The sequence below is a fragment of the Dromiciops gliroides genome, chromosome 4 (genome assembly GCF_019393635.1).
Source record: "Dromiciops gliroides isolate mDroGli1 chromosome 4, mDroGli1.pri, whole genome shotgun sequence".
In the NCBI taxonomy this organism is placed as follows: domain Eukaryota; kingdom Metazoa; phylum Chordata; class Mammalia; order Microbiotheria; family Microbiotheriidae; genus Dromiciops; species Dromiciops gliroides.
Genome location: NC_057864.1, coordinates 483,353,310 through 483,378,163, shown reverse-complemented (window position 1 = coordinate 483,378,163; position 24,854 = coordinate 483,353,310). Strand labels below are relative to the sequence as shown.

Genomic DNA, 24,854 nt, shown 5'->3' with positions numbered 1-24,854 from the left:
AGGCCCCGGGCTCTGCGCCAGGAAACAAGAACAGGCTTGTTCAAGAGGCAGGTTCAGTCACTGAGGGAGAGCAGTCCCTGACACTGACTGCCAGGATTCTGGGGTCTGAAACTGGAGGCGGGCACCGAGATATTGAGACCAGACTGGGTCCGTTCCGTCCTCCCCATCCCCCCTCCTCAGCCCCACCCCCATCCGGCCCCTGCCCCCTCCCATACTGGTGCCGGCCCCAGCCCAGCTCCGGCAGATAGGGCAGCTTCTTGATGCGGATGATGCTGTCGTAGAGAGAGGGCTGCAGGCTCTGGGCCACGGCGTTGGCCAGGATGACAGCGATCATAACCGGCAGGATGTGCGCGATCTGGCCGGTCAGTTCGAACACGATCACCGCCGTGGAGACTGTGTGGGTCACGGCCCCCGACAGAGCTGCCGCACCTGGGCAAGAGCGACGGGGCTCCTTGGGCTGGAGCCCGGAGGCGTCGAGTCCCCGCCCCGCCCCCCGGGAGGCAGACGTGATGGCGCGGGCTCCCTCCTTCCCTCCTCTCCTTCCTTCCTTCTTTCTTTCTTTCCTTCCTCCCCTCCTTCCTCTCTCCCTCTCTCCTTCCCTCTTTCCCTCCATTCCTTCCTTCCCTCCATTCCTTCCTTCCTTCCTCCCCTCCTTCCTCTTCCCTCCCTCTTTCCCTCCCTCCTTCCTTCCTTCCTTCCTTCCTTCCTTCCTTCCTTCCTTCCTTCCTCCTTCCTTCCTTCCTTCCTTCCTTCCTCCTTCCTTCCCTTCCTTCCCTCCTTCCTCTCTCCCTCCCTCTTTCCCTCCTTTCTCTCTCCCTCCCTCTTTCCCTCCATTCCTTCCTTCCTCCCCTCCTTCCTCTTCCATCTTTCCCTCTTTTCCTCCCTCCTTCCTTCCTTCCTCCCTCCCTCTCTCCCTCCTTTCCTCCTCTCCTTCCTTCCCCTCCTTCCTTCCCTTCTCTCCTTCCTCCCTCCCTCCTTCCTTCTTCCTTTCCTTCCTCTTTGTACTTCCAGTGCCTCTCTTAGTGTAGGTGCTCAATAAAGACTTTTTGATTGATTACTTGATTGAAAGCCTGAAAATGGAGTACTCTGGGTGGGAAAGGGCCTGGCACACGGGACATCATCCCCTTCATCCCTGGGCACCTGGACAGGCGGAAAGGCCCTTTTTCTGCCAGCAGGTGGCAGCAGAGGCCAAGAAACCCAAGGCTGCTGTGGGTTTGGGGTGGGAGTTTCCCCAGGAGAGGAGTATTCCTAAGGAGCCTGGGTTCTGGTGCCTGGTTCTCACCAACCACAGCGTAGCCGCCCGGCACTATGCGGTAGGTGCTGCTGTCCGTGTGAATCCCATCAGGAAACCAAGCAGCCATGCTCTCCCCGACCAGGCGCCCGAATGCCGCTCCTGGAAAGGGAGGGGTGAGAACTGGGCAAAGAGAGGGGGACCCCTAAGGCAGCCCTGGGACAGTCCTGGCCAGAGCCCAGGCTACCCTCGGCTCATGGCAGCAGAGCTGAGAGAGAGCTGGAAGGGTCTTGAGAGATCATGGAGGCTGGCCCCACCTTTTTTTGTGTATGAGGTAATTGGGGTTAAGTGACTTGCCCAGGGTCACACAGGTAGTAAGTGTTAAAGTATCCGAGGCCAGATTTGAACTCAGGTCCTCCTGAATCTGGGGCCAGTGCTTTATCCACTGTACCATCTAGCTGCCCCTGGCCCCACCTTTTTACAGAAGGGAAACCCAGGCCATCTTTGGAAAGGCTCCTGAGGCCACCCAGTCCCGCCCTTGCATTTTACAGACAAGGAATCTGAGGCCCTGAGAGAGGAAGTGACTTGTTTAAGGTCACACAGGTAGTCAGTGGCAAAGCCCAGCCAACTCCCTTGTTACTGCATCACACTTGCCTCTCCCCAACAATGAGGGAAAAGTGGACTCCTGGAAGGCATAGGCGAGGGAGGAGGAGCCCCAGTAGGGATGAGCTGGGGGCTTGAGAGGCCGACTGACAGCACTTACCAATCACGAAGACGGGCATGAAGGCACCACAGGGCACAGGGATGGTGGTGGCCAGAGCCGACATCCAGAACTGCAGAGAAGGAGGACAAGGGGACAGACACGTCTGCATCATGTCGAAATTGGGGCTCCAGCTATAGTCTCCTGGCTCATCTCTACCTCCAGCATCTCCTGATTCCAACCTCCTCCCGGCTTCTAAAGTGATCTCTCTAAAGCATAGCTTTGATCATCTTACCTCCCCGGCCCCCCCCCCCCCCCATAAGCCCTAGTGGCTCCATCACTGCTACCACCATCAGCATACTTCTAGAATCCTTTGTGACTTTCAAAGTACCTTACATATATCGACTCATTTGAACCTTGTAACAGCCCTATAAGTGGTATTATTATCCCCACATTACAGATGAGGGAACTGAGGAACAGAACAATTAAGTGACTGGCCCAGGGCCACAGTTACTAAGTGTCCAAAGCAGGATTTGAATTCCTGACTCCAAGTCATTTGCCTAATCAGCTGTGCTATGCAGATGCCACTATTATTGCCAGGATCAAACATCTAGGTCTCTATGTGGCGTCTAGAGCCCTTCACAACCTGTTTCCATCCTACCGTCCTGGTCTTCTTATACTTTACTCCTTTCCACACAGTCTAGGATACAGAGTGGCTGCCTGCCTGCTCCTAGCACGTGACATTCCAACCCCCATCTCCAAGCCTTTGCCCTGGCTGTCCCCCCTGCCTGGCATGCCCTACCTCTTCACAGAGGCATAGTTTTAACCACATTCTGTCTTGCCACCCAAAAGGGCTGGGGGAGCAAGGGAGGGGGAGGGTCTAGATTGGAAGCCTAGCTCCCATTTCTGGAGTGTACTTTAAGGCAGACAAAACTCTCTCCTCATGATAGATTCCTGGGGGAGGTGGCATGAATGTAACTCTCATTTTACAGATGAAGAAACCGAGGCTTGGAGATTACATGACTTGCCCAGCATCCCAGAATTTAAGAGATGGGAGCAACCTCAGCGGTCATCCAATCTAGGCCATGGGGGTCACAATAACACCCCCTGGGGGCAGCTAGGTGGTGCAGTAGATAAAGCACTGGCCCTGGATTCAGGAGTACCTGAGTTCAAATCCGGCCTCGGACACTTGACACTTACTAGCTGTGTGACCCTGGGCAAGTCACTTAACCCCCATTGCCCCGAAAAAAAAAAAAAGAACAATAACACCCCCTGAACCAGAATCCTCACATTCCCAACAAGGGGTCCTCTATGCTCTACTTGAAGATTGCTAGTTGGGGGAGCCCACCATCTCCCAAGTTGTCACTGCCCTTGCACTGGGCCTGAATATGTCTCTCTCTCTCTCTCTCTCTCTCTCTCTCTCTCTCTCTCTCTCTCTCTCTCTCTCTCTCTCTCTTTTTTGGCAGGGCAATGAGGGTTAAGTGACTTGCCCAGGGTCACACAGCTAGTTAAGTGTCAAGTGTCTGAGGCCAGATTTAAACTTAGGTCCTCCTGAATCCAGGGCTGGTGCTTTATCCACTACGCCATCTAGCTGCCCTGAATCTGTCTCTTGATAACTTCTATCCCTGGCTCCTGGTTGTGCCGTCTGAGGCCAAGCAGGGAAAGGCCAAGAACTGGGACTCAAAGCCTAGGAGCCTTGCTACCCACTTCAGGGCTCTTCCCACTCTACCACACTGTCCTGGGAGGAGAAAGGCCTCACACCTTCATGAGGATGAAGATGACAAGGGTGAGGAAGACATTGGCACGTGGAGGGCTCCAGGCCTGGGAAGTGCTGGGCATCTCCAGGTCCTCCATGATGCCCTGGCGCACCCAGGTCCGGTTGTCGAACAGAGTGACCAGGGTCTCCTTCTGTGAGAGCTGAAGGTGGAGAGGGTTATTTGGGCTAGAGAAACAAGCAGGGGGGAGACCCCAGGGCCCAGAAGACACCCTAGGAAGAAGACTCAGAGCTGAGGGGAAAAGGAGCCTCATCTGAAGAGGGGGTGGGTACGCTTTGGACTCAAGAGGGTTGAGTTTGTGTTTTATCATGAGGTGGGAGCAGAGGTGGGATACTCTGGGTATGGAGTACTACATACACTTGATCTGCAGGTTAGGTGTCTGCACCACCTTTTCTTCTTTTGTTCCTTGCTAGGAGGGATGGCTTCTTGGGTAGGGGAGCAGAAGGGGGTGGGGTGGGGGATGCCAGGAGATGAAGGGGGTGTAAACAAAAGGCCTAAGAGAAAAGAAAGGGCAGGGCAGGGCAGAGTCATGGAAAGTTACCTGTCCAGCCATGAACTGGCCAAAGCCAGGTGGGAAGGTCAGGGTGGAGATGAGCAGGGTCACTAGGGCTGGGAAGAGGAGGCGTCTAAAGACAAGAGAAGTCAAGGCTGGGAGAGGTGAAGGCTGGGTTATCTTGCATCGATCTGGAGCTGGGGGGGGCATGGGGTCACTTATAGATGAGTGACCTGAGGCCCAGAGAGCTAAGGCTTGGATGGACCCTAGAGGTTCCCATTTTACAGACAGGGAAACTGAGGGCCAGAGAGGAAAGGGACTTGTGCACAGCCATACAACAAGCTAGTGGCAGAGCTCCATCCTTCTGAGCCTGGCTCTCATCAAAGTCAATGTAAGCAGTTCTTCCCCCAACCCTCTGGTCACACACCCCGGGCTGAGCCTCCTCCCACACCTCACTGAAGGGCCCATTGTGTGAGATTGCTAGAAGGAGCTGCTTCCAGCTCTCAGTGACCCTGGGGTGAAGGTCAGGACCAGGAGGAAGCCATCCTTGTTTATTCACGTGCTGGGCTCCAGTGGGAGCTGTCCTCCCCACCTCCCACCCCCATGCTAAGAGGAGCCACCTCCCCTAGCCATCTTCCCCACCCCTCTCTCCGGTCCCCTCCCCCTCTTCTTCAGTCCCCATTCTCAAAGCCAGAAGGTCAAGCTGGAAGAGCCCTACGGATCATTGGATCATCAGTATTAAGATGGAGGAGGCGTCCTAGCGACCACTGCTGAGCCTCTGCCTCTGGGAGTCTCAGCTTGCTCATCTGTATGATGGGAGGACGCTGTTGTTTGTCCTTCATTCTCTTTGCGGGGCAATGGGGGTTAAGTGACTTGCCCAGGGTCACACAGCTACTAAGTGTCAAGTGTCTGGGGCTGGATTTGAACTCAGGTCCTCCTGACTCCAAGGCCGGTGCTCTATCCACAACACTGAGGATGGGAGGATGGTTGTGAGCAGCAAAGAACAGTGTATTCAAAGCACTTTGACAGCCTTCAGGTTGAGATTAGACAGTGCTCTGACCCTGCTGTCTCAGAGGAAAATGAGGCCCAGCTGAGAAAAGTGACCAGCTAGGGGTCCCTCAGGGAAGTGGCAAAGCTGGGACCCTTCCACTTCCCCAAGCTCACCATCCCCATCATCTTGCAGGAGGAAGGGCCTGAGGTCAGAGGTTGGCTGCAGGGTGGGAGGGGCAGGCAGGCACCTCAGTCCTTCATGAGAATCCTGGGTGCCAGCCTGCTTCCTGTCACTCCTTATGTTATCTGGGCTCAGCCTGGAAAGGCTGTGGCCTGGCCTCTGCCCTCTTGCTGCTCTTTGGATGCCCTTTGTCCTTTGGGGGAGGGGGTAATTGGTGTGACACAACGGAAAGAATCAGAGGACACCAGGGCTCACATCCCCATCTGGCACTTGAGGCAAATTATTTCACTGCCCTGAGTCTCAGTTTCCTCCTCTGTAAAAGGAGGACTTAGATGGCCTTTGGGGTCCCTTCCAGCAGCCCTGGTTCTGTGATCCTCCTACTCACTCCTCTCTGCCCCACAACCTCAGACCCCGACCTGACCTCTGCCAGGCAGGGCTGGGTACCACTCACTTCTTCATGAGGAAGCGGTTGATGGTTTTTTGCTTCCTCATCACCTGGACAATCTTGCGGTTCAGGTAGACAAACAAGGCCCCCCCAAAGCCGCTTGCGATTCTAGAAGTGGAGGAAGCAAGAGGGTAAGGCAGAAGAACCCCCCTCCCCTGGGCCCTGGACTGCCCAGGCTCCCCGCATCCACCGCCTCTCTCCTCCTCTGCCTGCACCTTTACCCCAGCCCTTCTCGCCACACCTCTGGGTCTCACCCGATGACAGCAAATGCTGGGAGTTCCTGTAGATCAAAAGGGAAGTCAAGGCGGAATCGAGTTTTGAAGAGGGCAGTGATGGTCTCTGGGAGGAAGGAGAGAAAGCAGAGCGAGGCAATCTTGGTCCAAAGGGCTCCCCCCAACTGCCTCCTCGGCACTCCCCTCATTCGATTCCTAGCAGCCTAAAGCTTGAGGCGTGAGGAACCTCAGAGTCATCCAGCACCATCCTCATTCTACAGAGGAGGAGACCAAGGCCATAGAAGACTCGGTGACTCACAATCCCAAAGGCAGTAAGTATCAGAAGCAAGATTTGAACCCAGGTCTCCTTCATCTCTGATTCCACCAGTCCTCTTTTCACTGTATCAGGATGAGGCCATTCAGTTAAACTCGGCCAGCACGGGTTAAGGCGTCAAACATTTTTCTGGTTGATGTGAATACAAGGACAAAAGCCAAACAGTCTTTGCCCCCCAGGAGCTTACATTGCGGCAAAGGAAGACAAGATAGAGAGAAACTAGGGGGTGTGGTACTTTTCTTGGAGTCCAGAAGACCCGAGTCTGACTCCTGCTTCCCAAACTAACTAGTTGTGAAACCCTGGGCAAGGCACTTCAACTCTCTCTGGCTGTTTCCTCATCTATCAAATGGGTCCCTGGGTCCGTGAGGATCAGATGAGACAATGTTGGTAAAGCTCTTGCAGGCCTTGGAGTGCTAGTGATCACGGTTAGGCGGACACCAAGGCTACTCGATATCACCCCGTTTCCCAGCCCTGTACCTCAGGCCACCTAACTCATCCCTCACCCACCTTCATCCCGATTCCAGACAGCCAGAACACGGAAGATGAAGGCACTGAAGGTGGCAGCAAAGAAGCCCCGCCAGTAGTTCCTGACAGCAAAGAAGGTGGAGGTGACTTCAATACTGAACAGGACGCCTGAAGGAAGGAGAGAAAGTCGGGAGGTGGGCCCGAGGTGGCACCAGAGTGGGAAGGGACCTTAGATCATGAGGCCCAATTCCTTCACTTGATAGAGGAGAGGGTCATCGACTTGTCTGGGACAGGATTCGAATCCAGGCCTTTCTAACCTCCAGGTCCAGTATTCTCTCTATGACATACCTGCTATATCTCAGGGTACGTGAGGTTGTCAGGGCAAGGGAGCAGACAAGGAGGGATGAATAAGGACAATTCCCTGCCTCACCAGGAGATGGGGCCCCAGACCTGAGGGCTCCTACCTCCTATGGGCGCAGCAAAACAGCAGCCAACACCCACAGCACAAGCTGCAGCCAGCATCTCCGTGTTCCGTGATTCATTCTGAGGGGACCAAAGAAGACGGGCTGTGGCAACTGGATGAGAGTGAAGAGTCTCCAAGTGCCTCATCCCTTGGCATCTCTTTCATCCCCTTGTGGTCCTCCCTGACCCTAGCATCACCTTTACCTCATAGATGCCCCCAAAGAGGGAGAGGAACTTGCTGAGGAGTGCTGCGCACATACTGGCAATGTGCACAAATGGGCCCTGGGGAGGGAGAGGGGCATGAGTGTGCATCACCATGCCCTGGCCAAGAGACCTGGTCTCCTCTGCAGTGACTCCTCATGGCCAGGGCTCTTCCTCCCAGACCCCCTTCCACTGCCGTCTGCCCATTCTGAGGTTACCTCCTTGCCGAGGGGCATCCCGCTTCCCAAGGCACAAGTCAGCCCGATGACCTTGGCCACAAAGGTCTTGAGCGTCAAATATTCCTTCAGTACGACCCCCCGCAGAATCGTCTTCATCTCTGGGATCCCAGAGCCTGGGTGAGGGAGCGGGGGCAGCAGCGGAGTCAGCCAGGATCTGGGTGGGAAGGCAGTCTGCCTTCCCACACCTCCCATAGCTCCCACTTCCTACCCCCTTTTCTCTTTACCCTACCAACAGCCTGAGGGGCCAGGATCTGGGTGAATCCTGCTGAGAAGGTGATGAGGACCACAGGGTAGGTGACCCAGGCCAGATACTGCAGGAGGAGGCTGGTGTCCAAGCCTCGGGACATCCACTGCTGGGCTGGAAGGACACAGGATGCTGACTCCCAGCTGGTGACCTCCCTCCCTTCCTCCCTCCCCCCACGCACCCTTGACTCTCAGCTTGTATCAGGGATACAAGGATACGACCAAGTCTTCCTGAGAAATGGCAGGCAGGGGTGGGAGACTGGGAGGAATGTGGTCTTATGAGGGTCGTTAGTGGTGGCCATGGACACTGGAGGGGAGGCAGGTGGCTGTGCAGCGGAATGGCGGAGCAGAAGCAGTCAGCATGGCTTGGAGATCTACTGGGATCTACTGGGAAGCCATGACTGAGGTTGGGGAGGTCAGTGAGTGGCAGTGGTGGGGCTGTGGAGTGGCTACTGGGGACCCTGGACAGGGCAGGCCAGGACACAGCAGTCTGCCCCGCCCCCCTCACCCTGCAGACAGGCAGCAATAGCATAGTCCATGGCCCAGCTGACCAGCGCCATGAGCAGGCCCAACAACACCAGGAAGATCCAGTCTTCACCAACCCTTGAGATCAGGAACTTATGACAGCGCACAGAGCAGACTAGGGCAAGGAAGGGAGGGGGAGGGAGTGGGGGCACTGCCCAAGGCCATCTTCTTCCCCACCCACCCCTCACCTCCACCCTCATCCCCAGACTCTGATCACCTCAGTCTCTCTCTGAACAATGGCCCAGCTCCCCCTACCCCTGCCTCTTGCCCCTGCTCTGATCCCATCCCACCCCACCTGGCTGGCCTTGCTGCCCCACCACCCCCTTGCCCCTGGTCTCACTGCGGCATCGGGCACAGCGGCTTTGTCCATATTCCAGGAGCTCAGGGGGTGCTCGGGCAGAAGGAGGCCCCTTCCAGTGCTCAGTGCCCCCCAGTCGGATCCGGGCAGCCTCCTCCTTGGCAAAAGCACTGAGGTCCTGGGTGTATCGGCCATACATCTGGTGGGGCGGGGAGAGGGGTGTTAGGCAGGGTGGGGGGAGGACAAGGACCCAAAGGAGAGCCCTGCCCATGCCCATTACCTCCTCCTACACCCGGGGCATTCCCAATAGAGCAGGACTGGAGGGAACAATAGAGAGACATTACAGTGTGTGGGGGCTGCTGGGGCAGCAGTAAGAGGACAAGCCACAGTGTGTGGGCCCGTCTGCAGTGGGGACGGCCTTCTGGGGCCTTTGTCCTATGGTTGAGGGTCATGGATAAGGAACAGAGCTCTTGGACAACTGAAAACTTGAGGTAGAAAGTCAGGAAGTAGGAGGAGAGAAGGTCAGGGAGCCCTGGGTGCAGTGGGGCACTGACCGGGGGAGGCCGGAGAGCTGAAGGCCAGATCCGCCCGGGACTCCCTGGCTTAGGGAAAGGGGGTACTGCAATCCCTATCACGATGTTTTCTCTGGGCCTCCCTGGCCTGGGGCTGCCTCAGCTGCCTTTCTAATCCTCTTTCTGTCCCCCCCCCCAATCTTCTCACCCTTCCCCAATCCTCCCAGCCTAGCCAGACGCAGAGAGCCAGAGATACACTCCCTAAACTCCTTGGGGAGGAGGAAATTCCATTTTGGCCCCTCCAACTCTGCTCTGGGCTCCTATATCCCCTTTGCAAGGAGGGGGTAACTTGAGGGGGATGGGAAACCTTTTCATGGAGGGGATGGGGGAGGAGCCGACTTGAGGGGCCTAAGGTTCTGGGCTTAGATGATGGTGAGGTGGGGGTGGGTGTGGGGAATGGGGAAAAATCACTGAGATACTGGTTTAGACTAGCCAAGCTGGGTGTGTGTGGCGGGGGGAGAAGGAGAGTAAATTCCGGCCACCACCCGCAGAGCTACATGACACAAAGGGCTCCTGTTGGGACTGGAAAGTGGGGGGAAGCAAGTAGAGAGAGGGAAAGGAGAGAGGGGGAGGAAGAGGAAAGAGAAGAAAAGGGAGACAGAGGAGAAGGGGAAGAGGTAAAGGAGAGAGATGAAGGAGACAGAAAGGAGAAAAGGGGTAAGGGAAAGAGAAGAGAGGGGGGAGGTAAAGAGAAAAGGAAGAGAGGGGGAGGAAGGGGAGAGAGTAGGGAGAGCAGGCAAACTGAGGAGAGAGGGGAAAGGGGAAGAGAAGGGAAAAGGTAAGAAGGAGAAAAGGAGGAGAGGGAGGAAGAGGAGAAGGAAGAGAAGGAAGGGGGAAATGAAAGAAAATGAAAGAAAAAGGACTGAAAAAAGAAAAAGAGGAGGAAGAGGGGAGACAAAAGAAAGGAGAAAGAAAGGGAGGGGAGCAGAGAGGGTGGAGAGAGGAAGGGAAAGAAAAGAGAAAGTGAAGAGAGGAAAGAGACAGAGGTGAGAGGGAAGAAGGAAAAAGAAAAGTGAGAGGAAAGAAAGAGGAGAGAAGGGAATAGCAAGAGGAAGAGAAAAAGAAGGCAGGAGAAGAAGAGAAGAAGAGGAAGGAGACAAGAGAGAAGGGAGGGAGTAGAAGAGAGGAAGGGAAATTGATGGGGAGAGGAAGGGAAAGAAGAGGAAAGGAAACGAAAGAGAATGAGGTAAAAAAGGCAGAGGAAGGGAGACAAGTTGGGGGGAAGGGAAAAAGAATACAGGGAAAGGGGAGGAGAACAGGGAAGTGAAGGAAAAAAAGGCTAGAGAGGGAAGGAAAATCAAAAGGGAGAAGGAAAGAGAGGAAAGGGGAAGGAGAGAGGAGAAAGAAAAGAATAATGGAGGACAGAGGGGAAGTAATTGAGAGAGGAAAGGAATGAAAGAAAGATGATAAGGAAGAGAGGAGGAAAGTGTAGCAGATGGGAAGGAGAGAGAAAAAAGAGAAAGGAAAAGACAATAGGCATAAAGAAGGGGGGGAGCAACAAGAGAGACGTTTGGAAGGCAAGGGAAGCAGAAGGCAGACAGCATCATCTAGCAAAGGATGATGAAGGGGAGAGAACAACTCAAGAGAAGGAAGCTTGGCTTTGGGGAGCCTGAGAAGGGTGAGGCAATGAGGGTTAAGTGACTCGACCAGGGTCACACATTTATTAAGTGTCAAGGGTCTGAGGCTGGATTTGAACTCAGGTTCTCCTGACTCCAGAGCCAGTACTCTATTCACTGAACCACCTAGCTGCCTCCAAGAAGGACTTTTTAAGGTAGAAGCCTCACAGATTTGACAGCTCAGGCATCTACTTCCCCCTGAGAGACTCCCACAAGCAGGTTGGGTTTTCCCAGAGAATGCCTGAAGTCTTCCCCAGCCCTAGGACATCTCTGGTCCCTCCCACTTCTCATCCTCACCAGGCTCACTGCCTTCTCCTTCCCTTTGTTCTTCTTCCTTAGAAATCACCCTGTTCCTCAGCCACTGACCCCATCAACTGACCCTGCTGGCCAGCCCCTCCCTCATTCACTGCAGGCCACCCCTGGCAGTCTCTGATGTCAGCTCTAGCCCATGCTGGCTGCTGTTTTTCCACTCTCTCCTCTTGTCTTTCCCTAGAGCTGAGGTTCCATCCCAGCTGCTGGATTCGGACCTGGGGAGCACCCCCTTACCCTGGTTGCCCTCCCAATGGGTGCTGGCAGGAGATAAATGGAAGCTGAAATGCCAAACTACAGTGGAGATCAGTGAGTCATCCCAGTCCAGAGCCCCAGTTATCTAGGCCCCCTAATGGGCTCAGAGGACATAAAGGTCCAGGACTGAAACTGGGCCTGCATTCCACCCTACCACCCAGGGTCTGGCTTCAGGCTGAACTGGCCCATGCAAAAAGTACAAGAGACTCCCCTCCACCCCCAACTCTGTCTGAGCCACAGTTCCTGCCCAGCTCTGGACTGGTAAAGAGTTCCGTGAGAATGAGGAATGTGGTCCCTGCAGGTAGTAGATGGAGCAGAAGAGGAAGAGAAGGTCAAGGACCCCTGCGGTGGGTGGTGCTGGGGCTCTGGCCAGTGCCCAGGTGAGAGAGGCAGAAGGAGTCAGGGAGGGGGTGGGGACAATCATGGTGACCCGGGGACATCTCACCTGGTGCTTTTGCCCAGTACTCCCTAGCCCCTCCGCTCAGATCTTAGGCACGTTTGACAATTCGGTTATTCACTCCATGCCTGCCTCAGTTTCTCCACATAAGGAGATCGCTTATTCCTGCTCCCGTGTATGTGGGGTGTGTGTGCTGGGAGGGGGGGGGCAGGGGAAAGAGGCAAATACGGCAATCACTACATTCTGGCCAGAAAAAAACCATCCCCCCCTCCTCCCGCCCCCTCCTCCCCAAGCAGTAGCCACAGCGGCCAGTGGAGAGGGATCAGTGATTGGCTACTCACCAGGGTCTGCTCATACTGAAGAGCCCGGGGCTCCATCCCTTCTTCCCCGGCTGCCGCCATCTCCTCCACGTAGGACAGTCCGGCCTGGGGCTCCGGCTCCAGACAGCTCAGACTCAGTGCCCCAAGCCCGGCTCCCCCGGCTTCAGTGCTGTCCTCCCTCCCAGCACCCCTGCCTGCTCGGCTCGAGCCCTGTCCCCGCAGGCTCCCAAGTGTCTCCCGAGACTGGTGGTGTCTCCCCAACTCCCCTCCGTCTCCTCCCCTCCCGGGCGGGCCAGGGGCGGTTCCCTAGAGCTGGGCTGGGCTGGGCTGGGCTGCGCTGGACAGGGCAGCGCTGTTTCGCCCGGAGGGGGCAGCTCAGGCCCCGGGAACCACTGAGCCCCCCCCCCCCCGAGCCCCAAGCTGCTCCAGGTCCCCGCAGGGGCTGGGGGAGAGCAGAAACAGGGAGCCCAAGCAGTCGGAGATCTCTCCCTAGGGCAGTCCCCCCTCCCCTCTCTCGGCTCTTCCCACTTGGCTGCTAGGCCCTCCCCTCGAAGGCCCTGCGGAGCTCTGCCGTCCCGCCCCCAGACTGGAAGAACCGTCTTGTGTTTAGACGCAAGGGGACTTGGGTTCCTGTCCCAGCTTTATGTGACCTTGGAGAAGTTTCCAAACCTCAGTTTCCAGAGCTGTAAAATGAAGGCGTTGTACAGAGGACGTCTAAGGTCCCTCTCAGCTCTAAGATATTAAGAGCTGTGATATTAAGATCGCTTCTAGAGCGAAATCTGTGATCCTAGGAACCCGGGGGAGGGATACCAGCCCAAGCAAAGGAATGGGTTACAGGCCAGTGTGGGGAAGCCACGGAGTGCTGGATCAGGGGAGTGAGAATTGTGTTTGGGTCTTCGCCCCAGCAACTTGTTTTTAACTCGGGGTCCCCTGATCTCCCACCAAAGCTCCCGTCTCTCTTTGCCTTATTCCCTTCACCTTTCCGCACGATCTATTCCAGCCTCATCACTCCAGGACCTAGGGACTTAGGGGGAAGTTCCTGAATTCTCACTCAAGGGCAGATAGGATTTCAGGTAAGGGCACTAAGGTGGGATTTGAAATAGAGATAGAAGGAACCACTCTCCAAGCTGCTCCTCACGGATCCTAGATCTTAGAATCCTACTTGGGAAGGCCATTCTACCCTAGCTCATTTTATAGGTTGGTGACTTGTTTAAGGTCATCTAGGTAGCTGAAACAGGATTCAAACTCAAGTCTTCTGACTCCTGATCCAGTGCTCTTTACCTAGCATCGTTCTGTAGGTGGCAGGTGAAGGGGACAAGGGTGTAATCAATCAATCAGCCAACAACGATTAGATATTTAATATGTGACAGTGAGAGGCCCTGCCCTCAAGGAGGAAAGGATAAGAGGCTGGGTCATATTGGGCTATGATAGCCAAGAAACTTTCTCCAGATGCCAAATGTCCCCCACCCAACTTCTTTTAGATGCTTCATGTCCTTCTGGACGGGGTCCAGAGCCTCTTTTCATTCAGGTGCTCTCCACCTCTTGTCTGGAGTATACTGGCCTTTCTGCCTCTAGTCTTTCCTCTTTTCAGTCCATTATTCACAGGGCTGCCAGATCATCTTCCTGCACAGGCTTGACTATGATTCTCCTGTTCTAAAACTTTTAGTGGCTCCCTATTGCCTTTGCTATGAATTTCAAATTTCTCAGCCAAGAATTTAAGGTCCTCCTCAATCTGCTTCCAACTTAGCTTTTCAAGTTGATTTCACATTACTCTGTCTTCATGAACACTATCTTTCCCACAGTGTGTGACACAAAGGAAATGATTAAATAAAGACTTTTTAATTCATTCATCCGTTTATTCAACCAAGCTGGACTATTAGTTCCCTGAAATTAACATGCCGTTTCCCTTGCTTCAGTGCAATGATGAAGGGAGTGCCCCCTGCCTGGAATTTACTTCTTCCTTCCATCTAATCCTTAATACTCCTGTGCCCTTAAGGCTTAGCTCAGGTGTCACCTCCTCTGTTGGCCTTCCTTGAACTCTCCAGCAAAAAGTACTAGCTCCTTCCTGAAAATTTCCTGGGGCACCTTGAGCTTCTCCTTTGCTTTGCTGTACTTTATTTGGTGTTTCACATTGCTTTGTGGGTCCAAGCCCCTGAAGGGAAAGGACCATTTCATGTTTGTCTGTTGTGTTTAAATGCTGTCATTTATGTTTGTGTGGACCACTTAATAAGAATTTTTTAACTGATTTCTCAATGGGAGAAGAAAAATTGGGTGTGATTTGGGGATGTTTTCCTGGCTTCAGAGTGAGGACAGAATCATCAATGGAAATGATGTGGACGGCAAGGTTATTAGGAACTGCATTCTTTTCGGGGTGGGATGGTGACCTTTTCTCTATGTCTGTGTGCCCTTCTTAGCAGCTACATCTGCTGGTAGCTGGGCCTGGATATGATGGGCTAGGCTGGAATAATGGGGATGGGGAAGCCTAGGGGAAGCTGAAGACAGAAAAAAGGGAAAGAACCTTGGAGGGAGTTGCAGAGGCCGCTCCCCTGAAGCTGGCCCTAACTAGGCAGGGGTGTGGGGGGGCAGAGGTCGCTTTTTCCTGGCAGGGTCCCAGGCCCGAAACCTGAGGAGCTGCTGACGTGCTAGCTCTGTGGGGAAGGAGGGGAAGAGGCACTGTGTTCTCGAGCACTCGAGTGGATGCGGGTGGGGGAGGGGGACTGCCAGGGGCAGGTGAGGTGGGTAGGAGAAGTCTGTGGGGAGAGGGATTGGCAGAGAAGGGGCGAGTGCTTAGGGGGAGTAGAAGCCGAGATGGAGTGGGGGTGGGGCGGGCAGGTGCCAGGTGTGGGCAGCACCAGGGACAGGTAGCGTGGCAGTGCCAGGAATAGGCTGTGTCAGGGTGGGCTGCGCTGGGGAAGGGGGCAGGGCCACCTCCCGATGACCTCATGGCAGATCCCCGGGAGGGCGGGGCCACGTCCCAGGACTTCGGGTCTGGCCGCCCGGGGGAGGCGATCACTTCGAAAACTGGACGTGCTCACCGCCGCCGGCCCAGACCGAGGAGGAGGAGGAGGAGGAGGAGGAGGAGGAGGAGGGAGGCGAAGCCCGCACCAGCCCCCAGGCCCGACCCTGGTCGGGGACAGAGTGTGCCAAAGCCCCGGGGCGCCCTGAGGACGGGCGGGGCGCTCGCTGGACTTTGAGCCGACAGATCAAGGTCAAGGCTGGGGGCGGAGCCGAGAGGGGAGGCGGGGCCTTGGGCGGGACGACGGCTCCTTCTGTGCCCTTATAGGCCCGAACGGATTCAGGGCGGAACCGGATCCAGAAGGCGGGGGAGAGGGAGGGAAGAGCTCACTCTGTATCTTCTTGAGGGCTTGGGGGGAGGGGCAGGGTCGGAGGCGGGGAACGCGTCCAGTGTTCTTATAGGCCCTGGAGGGGCTAGGGGCGGGACTATAGGCGGGACCGGGGTCGAGGGGCGGGGAGAACTCTATTCTTCACCCGCAGAGATCCAGGTTTTCAAGGTCTCCGGCTCCCGCGGCTCGGGGATACACAGCTAGATTCATGTTCTGTACTAAGACTCTGTGTGGGGAGGCGGAATGCGAAGAGGAGGCCCGAGAAACTGTTGTGGCGTCACGGGCAGGGGCGGAGCTGGTGCCCAGAGAGCCACGAGCTGAGCCGGGCCCCGCCCCCTTGGCGAAGCGCGCATGCTCTGAACAGGGTCGTACGGAGGCCAGCGGCCTGAGGCGAGAGGGGGTGGGGCAGGAAACGGTGAAGAAGAGGAGCGGAAGCGGAACTACGTTTATGTACATCCGCCCTTAGCTTGCGTGTTGCGCTGCTGCGCACGCGCGGCTCTGGTCTTGCGCGGCTCTCGCGCCGGCCTCGCGCTCGCGGTGGTTTGGCCTCCGTTGCCTACTGTGGCCAGCCATGGCTGGCATTCTGTTCGAGGACATTTTCGACGTGAAGGATATCGATCCCGAGGGCAAGAAGTTCGACCGAGGTGAGGCCCGCCCCCCCCCCCCGCCCCCGGAGACCCGCACCCTATGAGGAAAAACCCCGGTCCTCACCGTGCGTCACTGAGGAGACCCCTCCTCACATTTCTCCTCAGACTGAGACCTTCCCCCTCCGCCCCTTGACAGAAGACCCCGCCCGCAAGGAGATCCTCTCCCTCTCCTCAGGGAGGAGACTCCTCATTGAATCTTCTCACCCCAGCAAAGAGGAGATCGATCCCTTCCCCATCAGTCATTCCATAAACGTATCCAAATCAAGTCAGTTTATTAAGCGCATACTATGTGCAGCGAACTGTGCAAACAACTAAGTACTGACAAGTTATATACGGGATAACTAGGAAATCAGCAGAGAGAAGGCACCGGCTGGGGAAGGCTTCCTGTAGAATGTGGAATTTTACTTGAAATTTAAAGTAAGCCAGAGAGGTCAGTGGTCAAAGCAGAGGGGGGATGGACAGAAAATGCCTGGAGGCGGGATGTGGAGGGTCGTGTTCCTGGAGCAGCCAGGAGGCCGGTGTCATTGGGCAGAAGAGAACAGGCCTGGGAGTGAGGCATCAGAAGACTGGAAGGGGCTTGGTAATGAAGGGCTTTGAAGACAGAGTATTGGGTTTTTTTCTGGACGAGACACTGAGGGTTAAGTGACTTGCTCAGGGTCACACAACTAGTAAGTGTCAAGTGTCTGAGGCCTCATTTGAACTCAGGTCCTCCTGAATCTAGGGCCGGTGCTCTATCCACTGCGCCACCTAGCTGCCCCTCAGAGTATTGTTTCTGGAGGCAGAAGGGAGTCCTGAAGTTTATCGAGAGTGTGTGTGTGTGTGTGTGTGTGTGTGTGTGTGTGTGTGTGAGTGAGTGTGTGTGACAAGATTGAGTCGGCCCTTTAGGAAAATCTCTGATAGCTGAATGGAGGATGAACTGGAGTGGGGAGAGATTTGAGATAGGAAGACCCCCCCCCCCCCCAGCCTCCCCGCTCCCCAGCAGCTATTGCGATAGTCCAGGTATGAGAGGAGGAGGGCCTTCACCAGAATGGGGGCAATGTCAGAGGAAAGAAGGCGGGATACTGGTGAAATCGACAAGAGAACTCAGGGTGAAATTGACAGATGCGCAGAGTTGAAATTGACAGGGTCAATTGAGATTTTTTTTGAGGATGAGGAAGACGTGGGCTTGTTGCCCCAGGGAAACAGCCAGTAGACAGAGAGAGATTGAAATGAGTGAAAAAGTGGGGATTGACAAAAGGGGGAGTCATGATGGAATGGGATCCCTTGTGTATGTAGAGGGGTTTACTTTCACAAGGAGAAGGGCCATTTCGTGTGAGAGAGGTGGAGGAGGAGAGAGTGAGGGTAAAAGATTTAAATGATGTGAATGGGAGGAAGAGGGATTTCTCTATGAATAGCCTCGATTTTTTTCAGTGAAATATGAGGCAAGTTATTGATTGAGAGGAGCCATGGGAGGTTTGAGGAGGCATTAGTGAGGTATTTTTTAAGTGCAAGAGATCTTAGATTTATTTTTAAAATAATAAACATTTTTATTTAAAGTTTTGAGTTCCAAATTTTTTCCCTCCTTCCCCTCCCCCTTCCCTGAGGCAGTAAGCAGATATATATGTGCAATTATGTCAAATATTACCATATTAGTTATTTTGTATAAGAAAACTCGAATAAAAGAAAAAAATGAAAGAAGGTAAAAAAATAGCATCTTCAGTCTGTGTTCCATCAATACCACTTCTTTCTTTGGAGGTAGATAGTATGCTTCATCTTTAGTCCTTTGGAATTGTCTTGGATCATTGTATTGCTGAGAATAGTTACATCATTCACAGTTCTTTGTCAAGCAATATTGCTGCCTCTGTGCACAACGCTTTTCTGGTTCTGCTCACTTCACTATACATTACTTTATGTAAATCTTTCCAGGCCTTTCGGAAATCATCCTGTTTGTTATTCCTTATAGCACAGTAATATCCTTTCACCATCATATACCACAGTTTGTTTAGCCATTCCCCAACTGATGGGCATTCCTTTGATTTCCAGTTCTTAGCCACCACAAAAAGAGCTGCTTAGAAATATTTTTTGTACAAATAAATCTTTTTCTCTTTTGGGGGATGTTTTTGGGATATAAACCTAGCAATGATATTGCTGGATCAAAGGGTATACACAGTTCTATAGCCTTTTGGGTATAGTTTCAAATTCCTCTCCCGAATGGTTGGATCAGTTCACAACTCTACCAACAGTGGATTATTGATTAGTGAGGTATTTAATCCATTAGGGAAGTCTAGAAGGGTTACCTTGCTGCAGTGAGGGCTCAGTTGAGATTATGTACCATAAATTTGTCCTGGATTCAGTCAGCATGGTTTTGTGGTTTTTCCTCCAGCTTCATTCAGCAGCACAAGATTGTGAGTGAAGGCAGCAGATGGTTGCATTAACTCAAAGCTGGGACATTGCAGGCAAGTTTGGAGAAAGGACAAGGGGGCTAGAGACAGGAGGAAAGGGGACAGTGTAGAGTTGAAGTGGTTCACTAAGAGATGAAAATGGGGAATGTAGGAGAATGTGGCCATTGTAAGGCCTAGGAAAGAAGTGAGGGCTGAGGGGTTGGAACAGATTGAAAAAATATTGACATATGCATATGTAATGGGGGGAGATCATCTCAGGGAGGGGGAAGGTCACCTTAGTGAAGTCAAGGAGGGGAGAAAGTACCCATAGTGTGGGAGAGGGGGAAGGGGCTCTTAGGTTAAAGAGCACCCTTGTGCTTCTGGAGAAGGAAGACTTGGGGAGGGAGAGGGAGTTGAATCACTCAGTCCTTATGCACTTATTAAACATTTCGATGTTCCAAGAACTGTACTATGTGCTGGATGTAGAGAGAAAAAGGGAAAGATGTCTCTGTCTTCAAGGAGCTTACATTTAACAGGGAGACAACATGTACCTAAATAGGCTTGTCTACAAGACAGCCACTGTGAGGAGCCCCTCCAAGACTCTGTCCTGATCTGATCCCCATTCTCTTTTTTCTCTTTACCTTCCCGCGTGGTGACTGGGCTTTCAATGATCATCTCTAGGCAGATGACTCCCAGATCTATACATTTAGTCCTGGTCTCTCTCCTGATCTCCCATCCTGCATCCTGCCATTTGCTTGTTGGATATTTGGAACTGGATGTTTCTAGGCATCTCAAACTTCATGTGTCCAAAACAGAACTCACTGTCTTTCCACCCAAAGCTGCCCTTCCAAAGGTTGCTTCCAGACTGGGATGTGGGATACCACTATTCTTCCTGTCACCCAGAGTCACAGCCTTGGCATCGTTCTCATCCCTCACACATTCTCACCCAGCCCACATATTGAGTCATTTTCCAAATCCTGTTTCTTTCTCCACAACATCTTTTGGTCCAATCTCCTTCTCAGTCAGTCAGGAAACATGTATTTAGTGCTGAACCCCTGGGATACAAAAGGAGACAAAAGCTAGTCTTCCCTCCACTGACACAGTCAATACGCATGTTTAGGTCCTCATCACCTTTTGTCTGGACAAACAGCCTCCTAGCTAGTCCTCTCTCCTCCATCCTCCGTATAGCTCCCAGTGGTTTTCCTAAAGCTCGGGTCTGGCCAGATCATTGCATTCATTGCACTCTGGTGACTCGCTGGTATATAAATGCTGGCATTTAAAGCTCCTCACAGCCTGGCTGCTTCCTGTTCTTCTTATACTTCCCTCTTCTCCATTCACTCAAAGCTTCAGCCATACTAACTTGTTCCTTATACACACAATCCTCTATCTCCCACCTCTCAGCCCATCCATCATTCTTGAAATGCTTTCCCTTCTTCTGCCTCCAAGAACCCATGACTCTCTGCAGGATCCAGATTTCCGTCTTCTCAGCTGTTAGGGTCTTCTCCTCTGGAGTTAGATCATTGAAGGTAAAGCTGGATTATTTTAGATACTCTCGATGTATCTGGTGTCTGTTCCTATTTGCTTATTTGTCATCTTCCCTATTAGAATTTAAGTTCATTGAGGATGGCTAGGTACTATTGTTGTTGCTTTTTTTTTGTTTCTTCAGCACCTAGCATAGGGCCTGTCACATTAATAAATGTTTGTTGGTGAATTGTTTCATCCTTTCAGAAGATACTTTCTTTCCAGAGGAGACCTCTCTACATTCTTATCCTTCCAGGAGGATTTCCCCCCCCCACCCAAGTGGGGTGTCTTAACTGCTTCCCCATTGCCCCAGGGCATCTTGTGCTTCCTTCTCTCCTTCCAAGGTTCTCCCATAATATGCTTATGCCCAATATTCATTGACTCTCATTCTTTTGGGGGGGGGCGGGGCAATGGGGGTTAAGTGACTTGCCCAGAGTCACACAGCTAGTAAGTGTCAAGTGTCTGAGGCCGGATTTGAACTCAGGTACTCCTGAATCCAGGGCTGGTGCTTTATCCACTGTGCCACATAGCTGCCCCCCCCCTTTTGTTTTTTTGACCCTCATTCTTACTACTTTTCCAAAGGGATTTTCCTCCCATTGAGATCACTGCCTCCCTTTCCACCAAATGCAAAGACATTTCTCCCCGTACCTCTCACATAACCTCTCTGGACAAGAGAGACACACCCACTGCACTCCTAATCCCAATAAACACATCCCTTCTTGTTAGAACCACTTCCATACCATCTGTCTCCCTTTGCCCCCCAGCATCAGCATGTACCTCCCCATGTTTGGGGGTCCTGTCCTGTTCCTATCAGATACTCTATAGGGGTGCTCCATTATTGGCCTCTTTCACAGCAGCCACTGGAAAGGACCCCAGGAATTATCTGGTTCAACCTGCTCATTTTATATCAATGGAAATGGCCAAGTTTTCTAGGGGAGAGAAAGTGATTTGTCCCAATTCACGGAGAATCAGTGGTGGAAGATGGATCAGGAACCAGAGGCTTGGATGTCCTTTGTTATCTCCTCTTGCCTCCACAAACATCTCTACTGTAATCATTTCTCTCTTGTCTTAGTATCTCGCCTGCACTGTGAGAGTGAATCCTTCAAGATGGACCTCATCTTAGACGTGAACATCCAGATCTATCCTGTGGACTTGGGTGAGTGTTTGACAGGAGAGATCACCAGACAATCTGCTGTTCTTTCTAGTGTTGTTGGGAAGTGCTAGTGCTTGAAAATGATTTGTATTCCACATTAGACACCATCAACAAAAGCAAGCATTGGAGAGCAAAACCAGAAGGAAGAGATTGTGCTTGAAACGATAAACATCATTTACAGTTTTGGAAAAATAACAAAAATGGCCCGTTTGCTTCTGTGTCATCCCCTGAATCCTCTCTCTAGATTTACTTTTAGATTTTGTGAAGTTTTCCAAAGAAGAAACAAATAGTAACCACCTAAAACTTGCTCAGCCTTTTTCTAAGTAGAGAAATGGGAAGGGCAGCAATGCAGAGGTGTCACCTTATTGCCATTAAATATCCAAGGAGTTAAAAATGACAGCCTTTCCTGTTTGGGGATGGGGGGGGGGAGCAGTGGCGGCGCTGTCACACTGTTGGGAGCAAGATGCATTGGCAGGGTTGCGGAGCACAACAAGAGCCACAGAATTGTTTGTGTTCTGTGACTTGGTGTTTTCAAGGACTTTGTTGTTAAAAAGAGAAGACTTGTAGCACTTACATGTTCTCAGTGGCAGTGTTTGTCCTAGTGAAGAACTGGAACCAAACCACATAGTCAGCATTTGAGGGATGACCGAACCATGGATGGTAAATGAATGTGAGACTCTTGTGCTGTCAAAGATAACAGATAGGAAGCATCCAGAGAAGTAGAGGAAAGCTTAGGAAGTGGTGTGATAATTCAACCAACATTTATGTTCCTCCTGTATACAAGGCACTGTGAATACAGAGGTCATAAATTACAGTTCTTGCCCTCAAAGAGCTTGCCTTCTGCTGGGGAGGGGGACGGATAAGGATGCAATAGTGACAGATCTGGATAATGGCAAGAACAGTGTGATGGGGGCAGAGGAGAGATCCAGATGAGAAGTGCTCTAGGGCTATTTCAAGGGGAAGAGAGTATTTTCAGCCGAGAGCATCAGGGAATTTTCATGGAGGTGGCACTGGGAGCAAGTAAGAAAAAGAATGTGAGAGGCCTCGGTGAGGAGGGGGAGGGAGAGGTGAGTGTTCAGGGTGGGCAGTGTCAGGTTCATGGAACAGATAGTCTGGTCTGACAGAACACAGTGAATTGTGGGGATGGGAAGAGGGAAAGGGGAAGGTGATATGAAATTAGGCCCCAAAGGTAGGCTTGGAACCAAACGGGCAGGCCTTGAATCCCAGGCTAAAGAATTTGTGTTTAATTCTATTTTACAGGGTTCTTAAGCTTTTTGGTATCTCCTTGGCTATCTGGAAAAGCCTGTGGATCCTTTCTCAGAATCATGTTTTTAAATGTATAAAATAAAAGGGGAAGCTGTAATGTTGGGAAAGAGTTGTCAATATATCTGTATCTATATTTCTATCACTATAAAATTGATGTACCTAGCCTATGTTAAGAAATCCTTCTGTAAAAAGTAGAAACAATGTGGTTTAATCTGCATTCCTAAACCACAGTTCTTTTTTTTTATAAATTCTTTTTGTGTGTTACTTCCTTTGTGCTCTGACTCTTCTGTCACAATATGACTAATGCAGAAATATGTTTAATGTGATTGCACATATATAACCTATATTAGATTGCTTTCTGTCCTGGGGAGGAGGGAGGAAAGGGAGGGTGGTAGAAAAATTTGGAACTGAAAATCCTATGAAAACAAATGTTGAAAACTATCCTTATATGTAACTGGAAAATAATAAGACTGAACAAAAAAAAAATAAGGCAATGGGGATATAAAGACAAAAATGAAATGGTTCCTATATTCAAGGAACTTACATTATATTGAAGGAGGGAACACAATTTAAATATGCACTATAAAGTTAATCCAGTTAAGGGCAGAATCAGAGTTCTGATTCATAATCCAGCTTTTTTTCTTCCCTTTGCTGCTAAATTAGAGAAGACATTTGAGAATATAGGAGTAGAAAGCCATATACTAGATAGGACCATTGTGATTAGGAAAATTAACAATTTCAATTGAAATTGGTACTGTTTGGAAAACATGTATATATCTCAATTATATAGATTATCAAAGAGTATAACTTTCTAGAATATCATTTTATATTGACTTTTGAAAATTTTCTAATATCTAAAAAGCATATATAACTCATTATATTTTCAATAAATCCTGCTGTAGGCCCTAGTGAACTAGAGTAGTTGTTTGAGCAGGGCAGTGACACATTCAGAGCTGTAGAAACCATTGATTGGAGAAGAGAAAGGTCAGAGAAGCAGCAAGACCATCCAGCTTGGCATGAGCTAGGGTGTTGGCCTCATGGCAGAGAGGCAGCTTCAGGGGGAAGCCAGGTTTCAGTGAACAGAGTGAAGAAAGTTGAGTTCGAATGACAGAATGTACAGAGTTGTTGTTTTTCAGGTGACAAGTTCCGGTTGGTGATAGCTAGCACCTTGTATGAAGACGGGACCCTGGACGATGGGGAATATAATCCCACAGATGACCGGCCATCCAGGTGAGGGAGCAGGGAAGAGAAGGTATTCCACCAGCTTTTTTGACTGCAGTCTTTTCAGATTACTTCTTTGGTGACCATAGGTAACCCAGGTCTGGATGCCTGGGGCTCGGCAGGACCTGGGGCACCAGAGGGAAATCATCCCCACTTTGTCTGCTACCTAGGAGAGCTCAGTCAACAAGTATTTAGGGGGTTTCTCCTCTGCCGGGCTCTGGGTGCGGTGGTTTCTGCTGATGGCTGTGCCTGGGGACACATGCGGGTGGGGGAGAGGGACCCAAGGAATGTTTGCCTTTTGCTCCACAGGGCTGACCAGTTTGAGTATGTGATGTATGGGAAAGTGTACAGAATCGAGGGGGACGAGACCTCTACGGAAGCAGCCACTCGCCTGTAAGTACCTTCCCAGCCCAGAAGTTTCCTGGAGAAGAGACTGGCTCCCAAAGCTTGGGCTTTGGTCACAGAGACGGCTGGGAGGTGGGGTCGGGGAAGAGTGGGCTCTCAGTGCCTCGGGCTCTATTCTGAACCAGAGCCGGGCTGTGACCTTTTTGGTGACCTCCAGGCTCATGCATAGGACTTGTCCCCTTCTCTGGGAGGTCCTTCAGGGGCTCGGTTTCCTGCCCTTATCTTTGGCCTCCGGATGTCGAGAAGCCCTGCTGAGGTGAAGCTGCTCCCCAAACTGGGCTGACTCGGGCGCCATCCTCTTTCCTTAGCTCTGCCTATGTGTCTTACGGGGGCCTGCTCATGAGACTCCAGGGGGATGCCAACAACTTGCACGGCTTTGAAGTGGACTCCCGTGTGTACCTCCTGATGAAGAAGCTGGCTTTCTGAGCCTTCCCTCTCCCTGGGCATTGCCACCCCCTGAATGCGACTCCATTGTGAGGAGCAGTGGCTGAGGAAGGGCCCTGTTCTCTGGAGGAATCGGTTCTTCCTTCACCGAATGGACTTGGGGTCTCTCAGTCTGAACTGAGTGGAGAACTAGCTATTGGCCTCTACTTGGGGCCCCCTTGGAAGAGCTCAAGTTGAGCAGCTTTCAGATGCTTTATGTGATGGTTCGATTAAACTGTGCTTTTTTTGTA

At 52.1% G+C, this 24,854-nt stretch overlaps 2 protein-coding genes across 7 annotated transcripts in view; one reads left to right on the top strand and one right to left on the bottom strand.

Moving 5' to 3' along the window:
• Positions 1 to 12,760, bottom strand: part of CLCN2 (chloride voltage-gated channel 2) — a 24,362-nt gene extending 11,602 nt beyond the window's left edge. The window contains exons 1-16 of one of the 5 annotated variants that reach the window (XM_044004498.1): positions 12,285 to 12,423; positions 11,992 to 12,136; positions 8,837 to 8,993; positions 8,480 to 8,611; positions 7,958 to 8,086; positions 7,708 to 7,841; positions 7,493 to 7,570; positions 7,291 to 7,369; positions 6,869 to 6,994; positions 6,070 to 6,154; positions 5,822 to 5,923; positions 4,248 to 4,332; positions 3,693 to 3,848; positions 1,995 to 2,064; positions 1,283 to 1,393; positions 216 to 429 (exon numbers count right to left, since the gene is read on the bottom strand). In XM_044004498.1, the coding sequence (XP_043860433.1) occupies positions 216 to 429; positions 1,283 to 1,393; positions 1,995 to 2,064; positions 3,693 to 3,848; positions 4,248 to 4,332; positions 5,822 to 5,923; positions 6,070 to 6,154; positions 6,869 to 6,994; positions 7,291 to 7,369; positions 7,493 to 7,570; positions 7,708 to 7,841; positions 7,958 to 8,086; positions 8,480 to 8,611; positions 8,837 to 8,993 (1,658 nt within the window). In that variant the 5' untranslated portion in view covers positions 11,992 to 12,136; positions 12,285 to 12,423. Of the gene's footprint in view, positions 1 to 215; positions 430 to 1,282; positions 1,394 to 1,994; positions 2,065 to 3,692; positions 3,849 to 4,247; positions 4,333 to 5,821; positions 5,924 to 6,069; positions 6,155 to 6,868; positions 6,995 to 7,290; positions 7,370 to 7,492; positions 7,571 to 7,707; positions 7,842 to 7,957; positions 8,087 to 8,479; positions 8,612 to 8,836; positions 8,994 to 11,991; positions 12,137 to 12,284 lie in introns of all 5 variants that reach the window. The other 4 variants (XM_044004500.1, XM_044004497.1, XM_044004496.1 and 1 more) reach the window with 4 other exon arrangements.
• Positions 11,816 to 24,854, top strand: POLR2H (RNA polymerase II, I and III subunit H). 2 transcript variants are annotated; one of them, XM_044004512.1, is made up of 5 exons: positions 11,816 to 11,926; positions 21,208 to 21,291; positions 23,691 to 23,784; positions 24,085 to 24,168; positions 24,489 to 24,854. In XM_044004512.1, the coding sequence occupies exons 1-5, from the start codon at positions 11,833 to 11,835 to the stop codon at positions 24,604 to 24,606; spliced, it is 474 nt and encodes a 157-aa protein (XP_043860447.1). In that variant the 5' UTR covers positions 11,816 to 11,832; the 3' UTR covers positions 24,607 to 24,854. The 2 variants fall into 2 exon arrangements, with proteins under 2 accessions (XP_043860447.1, XP_043860449.1); XM_044004514.1 differs by lacking the exon at positions 11,816 to 11,926 and adding an exon at positions 15,742 to 16,251.